The sequence below is a fragment of the Mus caroli genome, chromosome 7 (assembly GCF_900094665.2).
Source record: "Mus caroli chromosome 7, CAROLI_EIJ_v1.1, whole genome shotgun sequence".
Taxonomy (NCBI): domain Eukaryota; kingdom Metazoa; phylum Chordata; class Mammalia; order Rodentia; family Muridae; genus Mus; species Mus caroli.
The window spans coordinates 3,356,137-3,372,787 of NC_034576.1; the positions used below are offsets into that span (position 1 = coordinate 3,356,137).

General features: G+C 44.7%; 1 protein-coding gene across 2 annotated transcripts in view; it reads right to left on the bottom strand.

Moving 5' to 3' along the window:
• LOC110297640 (zinc finger protein 883-like) overlaps positions 1 to 16,383 on the bottom strand; it is a 21,652-nt gene extending 5,269 nt beyond the window's left edge. The window contains exons 1-7 of one of the 2 annotated variants that reach the window (XM_021166526.1): positions 16,306 to 16,383; positions 15,571 to 15,693; positions 9,595 to 9,671; positions 8,812 to 8,877; positions 7,878 to 7,969; positions 2,996 to 3,122; positions 2,309 to 2,440 (exon numbers count right to left, since the gene is read on the bottom strand). In XM_021166526.1, the coding sequence (XP_021022185.1) occupies positions 2,309 to 2,440; positions 2,996 to 3,122; positions 7,878 to 7,969; positions 8,812 to 8,860 (400 nt within the window). In that variant the 5' untranslated portion in view covers positions 8,861 to 8,877; positions 9,595 to 9,671; positions 15,571 to 15,693; positions 16,306 to 16,383. Of the gene's footprint in view, positions 1 to 2,308; positions 2,441 to 2,995; positions 3,123 to 7,877; positions 7,970 to 8,811; positions 9,000 to 9,590; positions 9,672 to 15,570; positions 15,694 to 16,305 lie in introns of both variants that reach the window. The other variant, XM_021166527.1, reaches the window with a different exon arrangement.
• Positions 16,384 to 16,651: the final 268 nt, after the last annotated feature.

Consider the following 16,651-nt stretch of genomic DNA (forward strand, 5'->3'; position numbering starts at 1 on the left):
AAAAAAAAAAAAAAAAAAAAAAACCCTAAAATAAAAAAAAAAAAAAAAAAAAAAAAAAAAAAAAAAGGACAGGAAACTATTATGTTAAGAAAAACATGTCGGACTTGAAAGGCCCAAAACTGCATATTTTCTCTCATATGGAAATCCTATATTTCAATCTTCTTTACACACATGTGCACATGTGTGGGAGTGGGTGGGTGCAGGTCATGAAACTAGAAAGGAGACCACTAGAGGGGGGAGGACTGTAAGGGAGGAGACAGAGAGAAAGGAAAGTGATAGGAAAAAACATCTGAAAACATAGAAGGGGAGCTACTGGGAGGAACATGGGGAAACAGATGGGGTAAGACAACTGACAAGAAATATGTCAGAAAATGTCATAATGAAGCCTGCTACTTTGTATGCAAATTTTAAAACAAATGAAAAGACTAGAATAAGGGAAATAGAAGCTAGACTAAACAAGAGTATTGGTGGTTTGGTTTGCTTTGGTTTGAGACAGGATCTCATAGTATAGCTCTGGCTGTCCTGGAACTTACTCTGTAGACCAGGCTAGCCTCCAACGCATTGAGATCATATGCCTGCCTCTGCCTCCCCAGTGCTGGGATGAAAGGTGTGCACCAGGACTGTTACTTGCAAAATCACATTTATTGTTTGAGCGGGGACTGGGCGTGTATATGCCACTACACACTTGTGCAGGTCAGAGAACAATATGGTGGTTATCCCAGATGTAGTCAAACTGACAACCAAGAATAGCCACCATAATCCACCCTTGTCAACTTGACACAAATCATATCTATCTCAGTTCCAAACGAAATAATAGCCAGGTCATAAATATGCCTAACAGGATATCAACTTGTTGATAGTTCTTTCCTTCCTCCCTCCATGTGGGTCCCAGGGACTGAATTCAGGTCGGCAGTCTTCAAAGCAAGGACCTTTACCCATCATGCCATCTCACTGTCCTGAGATTGGTACTCTCAATGAGCACCCCTTTTTACAACTTGGAATTCTTCTTAAATGCATACATTAGCTGAGTGTGACATTGTGTGTTTATAGTCCCAGCACTTAGGGAGCTGAGGCAGGAGGATTCCAAGAACAAATTCAGGCTAGGCTACATAGCAAGATTGTGTTTCATTCTGACCCCAGCTGCATATATTATCTTAAGGTGAAGTGTTGGGTAATGAGCATGTGGATTCAGAAAAGCACTGTTATTTTTGTAAGTCAACATATTAGCAATGATATTTTTAAAAGATTAAGATCAGGTAGGAACCAATCTGCTAAAAAGCAATGCTATTAACATCTTTTAAACAATTAAGACACTGAGCTATAGACACAAAAAGGAAAGTTAGGGCCTGGGGTGATGGCTCAATGGGTAAGAGCACTTGATCTGCAAGCATGAGGGACTGAGTTCAAATCCCCAGTACCCACTAAAAAACACAGGCATAGCTACATGCCTGTAACCTCATCATTAGGGGCAGAGACTGAAGGATTCTGAGAACTTACTAGCTGGGCAGGATAGCCAGAAAGGTTAGCTTCTAACTCAGCAAGAGGCTCTCTAGAAATAAAATAAAAAGGCAGAAGACACGTGATGACTTGTTCTGGCCTCTAAGTGTACCCACACCTTACTGATATGTGCACACACACACACACACACACACACACTTAAAAAATTAAAAAGAAAAACATGCTGGAGGGAACAATATTGAAACACAGTGGAGAATCACCATTTGAGAATAGATCCAGTATAAAAGTCTAGAGTCATGCTGTCATTGTTACCTGCAACCCCAGAAGACAAGGGAGAAGGAAAAAGGGTGGTGCCAAACTGGAGAGTGCAAACATCTCTGGGGATGGCAGGAAGGCAAAGTTTGCCTCAAATGAATCAAGTTCTACAGTTACCCTGTTGTCGCCCCAGAGGGATGGAGGTCAAGAACCATAGCTGTGGTGGTTTGAATATGCTTGGCCTAGGGAGTGGCACTATTAGGAGGTGTGACCTTGTTGCAGTAGGTGTGGCCTTTTGGAGGAAGTGTGTCACTGTGAGGATAGACAATGAGACCTTTATCCTAATCACATGGAAGCCCATCTTCTTCTAGGGACCTTCAGATGAAGATGTAGAACTCTCAGCTCCTCCTGCACCATGCTTCCTGGACACTGCCATGGTCCCACCTTGATGATAATGGACTGAACCTCTGAACCTGTCAGCCAGCCCCAATTAAATGTTGTCCATCTAAGAGTTGCCTTGGTCATGGTGTCTGTTTACAGCAGCAAAACTAAGACAATATTTTACAGAGACGTTAGCAATGTCCCTCCAACTCACCTGCAGAGGTGTCACTTCTGCTGACTCCCGCCTCACCTTGCTGGGGGTCTCCAGGAACATCGTTCTCTTTGGCAAAAAGGTCAACTCCTTGCTCCAACCTGGTGATCAACTTTGGCTTGAAAATATAATATTCTGTCCCACAGAAAAACAAGATGATGAAGAAGAAAAACAAGATGAAGAAGAAAAACTTTTGCATGCCTCCCAAGAATCACTTTTCAAAACAAATGTTTGCATAGAAACACAAAGAATAACCAGCTGGAACATAGAGGTTATCACCTCCTTCACCTTGTCCTGTTCCCACCTCCCTATCATGTTAATAGTCCAAGAGACTGAGCTCATGACCATTTCATCCAATGAACCCATTTTTCAACCCACTGACCATCAGGATTGGCTAACTGGGCTCCTGTGACTTAAGCCAGACTTATCAGTGAAGGTGAGGAATAGGGAGAGAGAAGGGCCATCCATTCCCGAGACACATTCCAGCTTCTACTCTGCATATGAGTTAAACTCTGAGCTTCTGAAGAGGAGGGCTTTTGGAAAGTCTTAGGATGCCGTCCACAGCGTCCAACTTGCAGTGTCTGAATTTAGTCTTATGGTAGAGTTCATCCCTATGAACCACAGGCTCTCAGAACTGAGACCTGCAAGCTCTCACGAAGCCAGTACAAACTGTATGGAAGTCATCCTTACCCACAGAGATCAGGTTCTCGTAGTTCTCCAGCATCACATCCTTGTACAGGTCCTTCTGAGCAGGCTCCAGTAGCTGCCACTCTTTCTGGCTGAAGTACACAGCTACATCTTTGAAGATCACTGGTTCCTATAACACCAAAGTCCCACTACCGCTCATACGAGGCCTTGTCTTTCCCTTGGCCCAGGAGAGTAGATGCAAAGAGGTGGGAGTTTGGGCTGTATTCAGAATTCTACACCGTTGCAGACTTCGGAGATAGCCCTGGTACCTCCTCACTTTGCACTAGGTCCATACCATTTGTGTGTATGTATGGTTTTGTGTGTGTGTTTGTGTGTGTATGTGTGTGTGTTAATGTATATGGGTGTGTCTATGTGGTTTATGTCACATGTGTGCAGGTGCTTGTGAAGGTCAGAAGAGGATCTCAGATCCCTTGGAACTGGAGTCATTGGCCAATGTGAGTTGCCTAATATAGGTGCAAGGAATCAAATTCAGGTCCTCTGCAAGAGAAGCAAACAGTCTTAACTGCTGACCATCTCTGCAGCCTTCAGTGTGCTCATTTGTTTTAGTTATTAACTTGACAAGGCCTAGAATCACCCAGGAAGAGAGTCTCAATGAGGATCTGTCTAGATCAGGTTGGTCTGTGAGGGGTGGGGAGGGGGCAGGTCTCATAATTGAGCTCATTAGGATGGGAAGATGCACTCTGCATGGGTGTGCACCATTTCATAGTCTTGGCTTGGGGCAGTATAAGAGTAGAGAGAAATCTAGCTAAGTGCTAAGCAAGCAGGCAATGTAGGTACATTCCTTTCTCTGCCTTGATGGGGGATGGGATGTTTCAAGTCCCTGCCTTGACTTCCTCATACGAATGGTCTGTGACCTGGAACTATAAGCCAAATAAACCTTCCCCTCCAGTTGCTTCTTGTCACGATATTTTATCACAGCAATAGAAATGAAAGTAGGGGTGTGTGGTATGCATTTTCCTCCCATTCTGAACCCAGATTTGACTAATGGAACATTAGAAAACTATGACGTAAGCTTTGTAAAATGCCCAATAATCAGAGGCTGGAGAGAAGGCTCACTGATAGAGTGGGATTGTAAAACACCTTACTCACTGAGTCATCTCGCTGGCCCCCAATTTTCTTTTAGAAGGACCAAAGAAAAGAACCTTCATTTCCTACACCCCACAAGTTGATTCAGATCATGGACTGAACTGGGGTGAACCCTCCCCAGCTTCCTAAGGAAGAACAGCAACAAAGGTCCCTGGTTTGGCCAGCCTCGAATGCTCATACATGAACTAACATGGAAGGACAGCGATGCCATTCTATCAAACACCTCCCATGGCCGCAGCCATGTATGTCCTTCTAGAGCATACAGGGAAGAGGGGCCTGGACATGGCCTCAGGGACATCCCAGTGTGGCACAGTGCTAGGAGAACATCGTGCCCAGGAGACCTTTCCACGTGCTTGAAAGAGTAGACAACAGTTGGAGCTCCAGTGGCGAGGAGGAGGCAGAGGAGAACAGAGCAGAGCAGAGCAGAGCAGGTCCCTCAGGGGGTGAGCAGCAAAGGAAAACAGCTTTAAGAGGAAAGAACACAGAAAGAAAGGGAAAAGGTTAGCACTGTGGTTGTTAGAGTGAGCACTCTGTGAAGCATGTGGAGTCAGGGCCACGGCCTTGAGCTTGAGTCTCCCTGACCACCAAAGAGCCAGGGATCTTTGAGTGAGTGACTCCCCATGCCTCTGTCTAAACCTCTGTGAGATGAGAAGAGTGGCTAACAGTACAGTTCAGTCTCCAGCATGGAAAACAATGGTCATTCTTAGGAAACACAGACTGAAGTATTTAGAGGTGAGGGCTACAGGGTGTACGCTATGCTCAATGGCTTTGAAAATAAGTATGCAGATGGCAAGGCAATAGGAGAAATGTCAGCAAATTCCAGACATTGGGTGACCTTTGTGCACTTCTTACAGCTTCCCTGTGAGTTTTACATTATTGTTTCTGTGTGTGTGTATGTATGTGTGTTGTATATGTATGTCTGTGTATCTGTGTAGTATGTCTGTGTCTCTGTGATGTATGTCTGTGTGGTGTATATGTATGATGGATATGGGTATGCATATGTGGAGTATATATATGTAGGCATGTATATCTGTGTAGTGTATGTGTATGTGTATGTGTGCACAGTGGCTATGTGTATATATGTGTATAGTGAATATTCATATGTGTTTATTATGTATGAGTCCAATGGGTATGTGTAAGTGTATGTGTATGTGTAAGTGTAAGTGTATGTGTAAGTGTATGAGTATGTATATGTTTGAGTGTAGTCCGTATATATGTATATGTATGTATATGTGTCTGTGTATGTGTAGTATGTGTATTCATATATATATGTGTAATATGTATATGTATATATATCTGGATATGTGTATATACATGTGTATGTATGTGTATATGGGTATGTGTATACTATTTGTGTGTATGTGTATAATGTGTATGTATATATGTATGTGTATATGTGTGTATTCTCTGTGTGTGTGGTGTATGTGTATATGTATGTGTATAGTGGGTATGTCTCTGTGAGTGTATATGTGTACAGTGTATATGTGTGCATGTATGGTATGTATGTGTGTGTGTATATATATGTGGGTATATATATGTATGTGTATATATATGTATGTGTGTACATGTGTATGTGTCTCTGAATGTGCATTGTGTGTATATGAGTATGTTATTGCTGCTAATAGGAAAGACGGTCCAGTCCTCCAGTTGCTGAACGGCAGCCCACGTGAGCCTGCAGGTACTTCAGACTTGCTGATGGCTGCCCATCTCTCCCCATCTCTCCTCTGGAACTCTCATTTGCCACAGTGCCCCTCCAGGATTCTGTCCCAGCAGTTTAAGCAACCCCGAGGTCAACACAGTCTCAAGACCAGTTCTCACTGGTCAGGACTGAGTCACACGCTCGGCCTTGAATCAATCACTATGGCCCTGAGTGAGCCTGGAAGTGGGGTGAGGTTAAGAACAACCTCTCCCTACAACACCCCATCCAAGGCCCATGGAACACTGCAGAAGAGGGAGGTGGAAAGAGTGTAAGAGCTGGAGGATGAAGAGGAGAGCTGGGAAGTGCTGTCTTCTGGACATGGCATGGCCGATGCACTCATGAACTCACAGCGGTTGTGGACACCTGCACAAGAGTAGGCCCATCAACATCCCATAATTACAGCAAGGAGGGGAGTCACGAGGCCCCAGATGTCCCTCAGGAGCAATCAGTGGTCAATGTTTGCCAGGAGTGGGGAATGTCCTTTTCTTCGGTGATGTGACCACCACTAAATTTCCCATGCTCCAGTAAATAACCCCACACCCGCACTAATGCAGACAACCCTAATTCCATTCGTGGGACAAAACAGGAAAACAGAAAGAGGGTCTGGGGGTGGCTCTAGTTGGCAAGTAGGAATGGGAGAGGGCCAAGAAAGGACAATGGGTATGTGTGTGTATGAATATGCTTGTGATACTCTCTATATATGTGTGAAATTGTCCAAGAAAATGATGTTAAATCAAATGATTGGATAACATAATTAAAGTCATTAACTTAAAAGAATTTTAAAAAGATATCAGCTTCATCCAAAGTGATTGGAAGACAAGATATTCCTAGAGAAAAAAATCAGAAGTGCCAGAATAAAAAGGAGGTGTGGATTCCAGGTGGACTGCTGCAGGTCAAGGCTGACTGCTTCTAAAGAACCATTCACTACTTCATTCCTCCATCTGCACACTCATTCACTCACTGTCCATTCACTCACTCTGCCCATACATATAAAGGACTTGCTAAAATCCAGACCAGATTGTGGCTCAGGCCAGGCCCACCTGCGCCTGCGGTGGCCTCTCCTTTATCTGTAAAGAAAGGAGCAAGCTTCCTACTGAGGGAGAGCCTGTCTGTGAACATCTAACCAAGTGCCCAGAATGTCTCCAGGTCTCCAGCTTCACGGAGAATGGTGGGCATCATTCTTGCTTCCCCACGGAAGTTCACAGATCTCAGGCTGCCAGTGGAAAGAGACTATGAGTATAATGGATACAAATCAATGAGATGTGTCCTCTTCACTCCCAGAATAATAATCCTGCACCCTTCTGCAAAATACCCTTCTCTTCCCCTGCTACCTGCATGAGAGCTCACACTGTTAAACTTCCTTCTTCCTCTGAGATCTATAGGAAAGGGCATCTGCTTCCCTACACTGCTGCTGTCTGTCCACAGCAATTAATAAACGTTTTATCTTCAAAGGACAATCTGCTTTAGTGTTCCCCTTGAAAACTGCACCTTCTCCCACCAAGACCTTTCAGTCTCCACCATTCAACGCATCCTATCTGGGCACAGGGGATATGTCACCCAGTCAACAGAAGACAAGGTCCCTTCCCTTGCAGATGGAGAAGAGCAGATGAGCAATGAGCACATTAAAAATATAATATATTGCCAGATAACAATAACTGCTACAGAGAAGAGGAAACAAGGACTGGAGGGATAACCAGGTGGTTAAGAGCACTGGCTACTTGTGCAAAGGCTCAGAATTCAGTTCCCAACATTTAAGTCTGGCAGCTCACAACCACCTGGACCTTCAACTCTAGGGGACTGGCGCCCTCTTCTGACTCACAGGGCACTGCATTCATATGTGCATATGTCACACATACACATAATGAAAACAAAATAAATCTTAAGGAAAGAGAAGAAAGAAAATTATGAAGTTGGTGTCATCCTACCAGAGATGGGAATTAGGAAGTTGGGGGAGCCTCTCTTAGGAAAATCCCCTCATTGGGTTGTTCTTTGAAGGTACAGTGTATGTACAAGCAGGGTAGAAAGGTGGGAATGTCCTTGCTTTCTCCAGACCAAGCTGGTTTCAGGTCAGTGGCTTACCTTGTACCAGGTTGGCAACGACGTGATTGGAATTCTTCGCTTCTTTTCAGAGAGCTGGTTTGGTATCTGATCAGGATTTGGTGAAGGTGAGGCTGGTGGATGGAGAAGAAGTCATGAGGCCACTCTGGCTCTTAAGAGTAAGAAAACCCATTCATAAGAAATGCTCAATGGGGGGAGGGGGGGAACACCAACATGTAGCAAGCACTGTACTATATTCTAGGCAGGTAGTTGACTGTTCAGAGAAACTCTAGCAAAAGTAAAGCAAGCCCCCTTAGTGGTACCCTTAGGCTACCACATGTGTGGAAAAGTATGCCTAGATATATAGTAATAGGTACACAAATACTTGATTATGACTGTGGCACTTTCTGAATAGCACAGAAACTGGAAATCACACTTCCAGGGGAAGACTCGGGTTGCTAAGGAAGGAGAGATAATACTACTTTTAATTGTGACATCTTCTGTACATTAGACATTATTGTGCCAGGCCAACAGGATCTTATCAGATAAAAGGCATCGGCTTCTAGGACTGAGGACCTGAGTTCGATCCCTGGGCCTCACGTGGTGAAAGGGCAGAACTGAATTCAGAAAGTCATCCCCTGACCACCAATCATACATACACATGGTGGGGTGAGGGAGGATAGATTAAAAAATTGATCCCAACATTTGACTCTGAAAGTGTTCTACCAATTCAGAGATACCCTGAAGAGTTACTCGAGAACACCCATTCACCTAATCGATCAGTTAGTTGCCTTGATCATGGTATTTTATCACAGCAATCGACAATTAACCAAAACAGTACCTCAGGAGAATTCTGAGAGCGGATATCAAGGGGTGTGCAGGGGGAGTGAGTGGAAGGCTAAACTCTTTCCATCAGTCAGGTCCAGGAGGTCCCCACTACACAAACCTGCCTTTTCCTAAACCATATGTCTCTTACCTTCATTAACTGGGGCTTTAGTCTTCACCTCTGAGACACTCCTCTTCATGGTGAGAGAATGAAATACTGTATGAACTGGAAGTAGAACTACTAGGTGAGGGTTATGGACCCGGATGGTCTGGGTTTAAATTCTTAGCTCTGCAGCTTGGTGGCCTCAGGCAGATGTAATGTCTTCAGGCTCCGTGCCCCTAGTAGGGAAGCAATGTCAGCAAAGCCTCCCTCTTAGAAGGTCAATGAGATGATCACTGGAGGGTGTTTGGTATGTTCATAGTGACTCACAACTGCCTGTAAGAGCAGTCCCAGAGGATCTGATGCCCTCTTCTGGTTTCCACAGGCACTGCACCACATTCAGGCACAGTTGCATATACACACAAAGTAAGCAAACAACGAATTTTAAAAGCGAGAATTCATGGCTGATGGCCGAGAAAGGCATTTCCTATATGATCTTCTGAAGTCTCGTGAGAAATTCCTTCTTGACCCCCACCCCCCACTCCACCAGGCTCTACATGCATCTTGCATCTGTGCTCATCTTTGCAATGAACCCTACCTTCGGCATACTGGCATGCCCTGACAGAACACTTTTCTACAACAGCTTCTCTACCAGTGAGCTGGTGTCAATTACTCTGTCAAGTTTCAAAACCAATGAGCGTTGCATCCAAGCAGCATCCACCTAATTTCCCCTTTTCTTAATCCTCTTGCCCCCACACACACCGTGTGTGTGTGTGTGTGTGTGTGTGTGTGTGTGTGTGTGTGTGTGTGTATTCATGTGCAAGCAATACCTACTGGCGATGTCGGATGCCCTGGAACTGGAGTTGTCGGCATTTGTGATGATCCTATTTGTGGGCACAGGGAACAAACTTCTGCAAGAGAAGAAAGGACCCTTAACTGCTGAGCCATCTCTAGGCCCCCAACCTCTCCATTTCCTTCTAATAAAACCTTTCCCTTTGCCTCAGTCTTGAGCATGCCCATTGTTTACCTCAGCACATTTCATTCTCAAAGAAATAGCATTACTCCTTAGAGATTCTCTCTTGGATCCTTCTGAGATTGATCGTTATGAATGTAAAAACACTGGGGGAAGAAATCACAACTGTAAATCACATCCTACCTCTAGTACCTGGAATACAGCCAGCTCTCAGTAAAGACAGCTCTTAGTAAACATCCAAAGTCCCATATTTTTAAAAATCTTGTTCCAAAGTGAGGGAACATGTTTAAAAGCCCAGGTCCAAGTCTCAGTTCTGTTGCCAGGAATCCCCAGACTCACATAGGGACTTTAAGCCCAACGTGTGGGCTTAATAGTATCAAGAGAGTTAGGAACTTAATCTGGCCTTCCCTGGAGGAATGGTGAGGTTTTGGTGGAGCCTCCCAGCATACAATCCCCTTTAAATTTAAAAAGATTAATTTATGTATTTATTTTGTGTGGGAGGTAGGTGTGCGTGTGCCACTGAGTGTGATACAGGTCAGAGGACAGTTTGTAGTTGATTCTCTTTCACCATGTGGCTCTCAGGAGACTGCAGTCATGTTATCGGCACCTTTCCCCTGTGAGCTATCTATCTTGCTAGCTCATGTGAGGAGAGGGAGAGAGGCTACACACACATTCCCACCAGGAGGCAATACAGCTAAGCCAGACCTTGCTGATGCCTGACCTGACCTTTTTTTTTTTTTTTTTTTTTCTTTTTTTTAACTTTTAGACCAGGCTTCTAAGTTAAAAGCTTATTTCCTCTTAGGTGTATCTTTTCTTCTCCTCTTCTTCCTCCTCCTCCTCTTCTTTTTGCATTTGTGTGTGTCTGTGTGTTTGTATCTGTGTGTGTGGCTGTGTGGCTGTGTGTGTGTGTATTTGTGTGTTTGTGCATGTATGTGTCTGCATGTGTGGCTCTGTCTGTGTCTGTATGTGTGTCTGTGTGTATCTGTGTGCTTGTGTCTGTGTGTGTCTGCATGTGTGCCTGCATGTGTGTGTCTGTGTGTGTGTATGTATGTCTGTGTGTATCTGTGTGCTTGTGTCTGTGTGTCTATGTGTTGTGTCTGTGTGTGTCTGCATGTGTATATGTGTGCCTGAGTGTGTATGTGTATCTGTATGTGTCTGTGTGTTTGTGTCTGCATGTGTGCCTCTGTGTGTGTATATGTATCTGTATGTGTCTGTGTGTTTGTGTCTGTCTGTGTGTTTGTGTCTGTGCATGTCTGCATGTGTGTCTGTGTGTATGTCTGTTTGTGTGTGTGTGTCTGTGTATGTGCGTGTGTGTATGTCTGCATATGTCTGTATGTGTGTGTCTGTATGTGTGTGTCTGTGTGTGTGCGTGTATGTGTGTGTGTGTGTATCTGTGTGTATGGTGCATGTGGAGGGAGGGAGTGCATGTGCCTATGTTTGTGCAGAGCCCCAGGGTTGACATCAAGCATCTTCCTTGGTTCTTGGAAGGCAAGGACTTCCCCATCACTGTTTTAGCTAGCCAGGCTAGCCAGCTTTCTCTACAAATTCTGTCTCCTCTTCCCAAGCACTGGGATTACAGGTAGGGCTGCCCAACCCCACCTGGATCTTACGTGGTTCAGAGGCTCTGAACTCTAATCCTCATGAGGATACAGTAGGTGGCTTACCTGTTTAGCTATCTCCCCTGTAACCATCTGATCTTTCTCCCTCCCCAGCATCCCCCCAACAATAACTTTTTCTTTAGGACAGAATCTCCTGGATCCTGGCTTGGCCTTGAACTAGATATATAGCCAAGGATGACCTAGAATTTTTGATTCTCTGGTCTTCACCAACCTCGAGCTGGGAATTCAAGCCATGCTCCACCATTCCGAGTCGATTCAGTACTAGAGATAAAACTCAGGGGCTTCCTGGATGCTAGACAAGTGCTTTCCCAACTGAGCTACATCCCGGCTCCGTATGTGACAATAGTAAAGAAAAATACGTATGCACCTGGACAGACTCTGAAATCGGGATGCTACAGAACAACTGTAGCTGTGAGTTCCAATCTCCCCAAGTAAAACTGCAAGCCTGGGACACAAGGGCAAGGTGTCAGTGTCTTGGGGGATGAAGGGAGGGTGACTCCCAGATGACCATTCTTAGCTGTGAGACCTTAGGGACCAGATTTGGTAAATAAAAATACATGGAATAGAGTAAAATTAACTTTCAGATAAGCAAAGAATAATTTTCAATTAGAAAAGCACCTCAGATACTATCTGGACATGCCTATCAAAAAGAGTGAGTGTGTACGTGTGTGTGTGTGTGTGTGTGTGTGTGTGTGTGTGTGTGTGTGTGTGTGTTCATGTGTGGGAAGGTTCATGTGCATGTGTATGCATGGGCATGTAGAAGCCAGAGGTTTACCTCACGTGTCATTCCTCAAGAGCCAGTCAACCTTGTTATTTGAAATAGGGTCTCTCAGTGTAATCTAGAATCTACTTACTGAGCTAGACGTGCTGGCCAAGGAGTCTCTGGGACCCTCCTAGCTGCTCCTCTCCAGTGTCCAGATGACATGCCTGATGGTTTATGTGGGTAGAACTCAGGTTCTCAAACTTGTATGGCAGGTACTTTACATGACTGCCTCATACCCCAGCCCTTAAAGAACTACTTTCTAAATGTATTTAATAACTAGCTCTAATATATATACTATTAATATATGCTTGATAATTACTAAAAGAAAATATTTGAAATCAAATTGAAATGAGTGTCCTGTATTTTAACTTGTAATTTGAATTCCAGGCTGGTTGCTCAGCCTTTTTATATTTTTCTCTCAAAGACAAAACAGAGAGACAAACACCAAAAGAATGAAAATGGATTGAGAGGGCAGGGAGGGAGCGCTGATGGGGTAAAAGTGCTTGCCTGCTAACCTGTGTTTGAATTCCACAAGGCAGGTAAAAGGGTGGGGCAGTTCCCTTCAGTTTTCCCAGCATTTCAAGAGTGAGATGAAAAACAGTGTCAGGAAAACCCCCGAGAAGCCCACAAGGCAGCTAGCCTAGGATACACAGTGTAGCAGCGAGCAAAAGAAACTGTCTCAAAAACAAAATTCCAACCTGCACATGAGTGTCATTAAATGTGCATGTCTTCACACGTACACTTGCACGCACACACACGTGTACTCGTGTGTGTGTGTGTGTGTGTGTGTGTGTGTACAAACACAAATAAATATTTTTAAAACTATCAAATATGAGGATTCAAGGACTGGTAAAGTACTGTTCTTGCAGAGGCCCTGGGCGTGGTTCTCAGAATCCTCATCGGATGGCTCACAACTGCCTGTAACTCCAATTCTAAGAGGATCTGACAGCTATGAGCACTTTAACTATATATAGCCCAGACCTCCCCCTCGCATACACATACACAGCATTTAACAGTAAAAATAAATGCTTTTTAAAAATAAGAACATCTAATGTTCCATGAATGTCAAGTAATCGAACAGTGCTCAACATGGAATATGTGCTCTTGTGCACTGGTTTTGATTTTACTGCTATCAGAGCTTGAGGGTTTCTTCCTTCAAGCTGGCCTCAGTTTCCCTCACACCATGTCCTAGCATCAAGGTCTTCAGCTGAGCCACACAGGGACACGCTCTTTCCCAGCACTCCTGCCCTGTGGCTGTGACCTCCAGAGAAAAGCAAACTACTGTTGGAGACACATTGATGGACCACACAATTTGATGTTTCTGCCAAGAAATAAGCATAAAGGCTCAGTACCAACCTGTGGTTAGGCCTTGGCAGATTTGTCAGACATACAATGTCCCCAACAAGTGACGATCCCTTTTATAGACATGCACTTTGCTACTCACAGAGGCATGTGCTGCTGTTTTTACAATGATGCACTTTTAAGAATGTGTAGCCATTGAACAAGCCTGGGCTTGCCAGCAGCCATCACAGATTAGGGCGAGGTCCACGGGCCACTCTCCTTCCCTGCTGAACTGACAGATTCTGGGGGAGAAACAGTCTCAGTTGTGTACCAAAAGATGAGCCTAACAGGGATTGTTCCAAACCTGCAGCCATACACACAGTAGTCCCTGCTAAAAATCAGTGAGTCACAAAACGAAAAAAGGCACAAATGTAAAAATAAAATAAAATAAAATAAAATAAAATAAAATAAAAAAAGGGACCTCTTAAGGAAGGTGGGGTGCAGGAGGATGCAGGGGTGGGGAAACATTAGAAGGTGAGGCATGAGGATAAAGAAGCGCAGTATATACATGTGAGAAAGTATAAAATCAACAACAATAATAATACCAACAGCAACAACAGCGATGATGGAATTGGCAAACATACCCTCTGCTTTGTTGGGGGTTTGTTTGTTTGTTGTTTTTAAGACATTGAGACCTATAGCAGATTCTCACACATACATGCTGATATAGCCTCAAACTTGGGATTTTCCAACCACAATTTAGGTGCTGAGAACACACTTTCAGGGAAAGACAGAGGACACCCTAGCACACAGACACAAGTCCATCTGCACATCTGTATGACAAGGAAACTGAGAAAACTGCCCACTCAGGCTGGCACCCATCTGTAAGTGTCACAGGCCTTACCAAGCGTACGTGGGTGTGGACAGGTACACATGGCATCTACAGATGAACATTTTAGAACTCCCCATCACCTCTCTGACAGAAGACCTCTTTCTGCTTGATTCTAAGGCTGCCTCAGGCTCACTTGGGGTCCAGCAGTACCCACCTCCATGAAAGTGATGCTTCCTGCCTTCACCCACGACTGGACACTAATGCATACTTCCTTGCTACAGATGTTCAAAGCCTTTTCAAAGCACCCTTCTCATCTAGAAACCTTCATACACACCCTGTGTGGAGCCCCAGAGACCTTCTGAACTCCCCCATTGTTCCCTATATAGCCTAACCCCCTTGGAGTCTCTCTAAAATCATCCCTTTAAGGTCCATCAAATCAAGTGACTAACTGGTTCCTCTGACTCCCAGCTGATATGTCTAAAGTCTGGGAAGCCTCCTCTCATTTCCTCCTGGTCCATTAGACTAATATGTCACCAGGGCTTCTAGATCCTCCTTTGTAATGCCTGGCTCTGTGTCCTGAAGAATACACCACAATGCCCTCCTCTGAGCCAACTCTAGCTTCCCCCATTTCTTATCTTCTCTCCTCTCCTACTGCTGTGTAAAGACATCCAGAGACTTGGTTGCTCTGTGGCTCACAAACTCAATTCCCAGTCTGGATCCCTGCTTACCCTTCACCAGGCTCTATAGTCTGTCCTGTTCCCCAAAGCCAGCAGGTACATTCTAGAAAAAAGCAAAGACACCTCTATTTGGTCCCTTCCACAGCACAGTAGCCACCCTGACACCTCAGTCCTAGACCAGGACATTTGCCTGAATGGGACTGCGGGGCTGTCTTCTGGGCTTGGGTCGAAATTATGCAGGGTTTCATACTGGTCACCGGCCACAAGGTAGGGGAGAAATGCCTGGCCTGGCTGCAATCTTGCCTTGGATATCCACGAGTTTAGCTAATAGCTATCCAGAGAGCATACCAATGTGTCAGTGACCAAACTCATTGATCACATAGACTAGATGCTATATGCACAAACTATCACCCTTACTTACATATAAGCAAACACATATGAATACTCAAATACACATAAACACCCCAATGGAATAGAATCAATTGCATACAAATCAGTGAGATGCAATTCACGAACTATATGCAAACCCAGACCATGTAAATTCACACAGTTGAATTGAGCCCCAACTCCTTCAACCATTCCAACACATTCCCCGCCATACCACAGATACAAATACAACCTAAAATCTTCACAACCGCCCTCTGCCAGCCATACTCCGAACTTACAATCTGGGACCAGCTAGGTGGTTCAGCTGGTAAAGGCGATTGCTGCCAAGCCTTACAACTCGAGTTCCATCGCTGGGACCCACATAGTAGGAAAAAACAGGCTATTGTGAGTTGTCCAAAGACCTACACACACATACAAACACACAAAATTAATTAATTAATTAATTAATTAATTAATTAAATTTAAAAATTCACACTCACAGTGTTTTTACATAAAATCTATATTAATAGATCCACAGAATGAGACACATAGTCGGGCTCAAATACAGACACATTTCCCAACACACAAATACAAGATCATATCATCACACTTGACCACATCGGAACAGTCAGGCAGTTGGGCAAAACTCACAACTACAGCTCATACGTATACAAAAACAGATACAGTTACAAAGTAGAACACAAGCTCATGCACACTCACACAAGAAGAGAATTTGAGTCTACAGTGTTCAAACAACCCAGCTAGGACCAACTACAACCACATAGGCGAGACAAACTAAGCCACCCATAAACTTAAAGTTGTGGAAGAAAGCTGACACATTGCAGGGACCAAACCCTCCAAATAAGAGTTACACAATTCCCCATAACGTAGCAGAAGTACGTCTAAGATCTGTGCCACACTCTTCCCTCGCACACCCCCTACCCAGACCACTGTCCTCTACAGAGCTGTGATAAGGTGGGGAGCCACCCAGCATGCAGACACCCTGCCCTCTCAGTCCTCTCCCGTGTCCTTGCCTCTCATCCTCGCGCTTGGTTATCCGTCCGCACTCGCCTCCAGGCACCGCAGCCTGCGGTCACCGGGAGTGGAATGCCGCGGGATGACTTTCAAAACCCAAGTCCCCAACTCGAGGGCACCGCCCACGGGACTACATGTCCCAGAAGGTCTCACGCCTGAGGCTCCAGGCTATGAAGCGCCCAGCACCCGGCACAGCGCGCTGGGACCTGTGGGAAATGTAGTCCCCAGCAAGATGCGCTCGCTATAGGCGTTCCTCAGACGCTCTGCCCTTCTGTGGCTCCACTTCTAGTGCTATAGAGAAATTGCGTCTCCTGGTGGAAAAATTTCCTTCGGTAGTAAAATTTC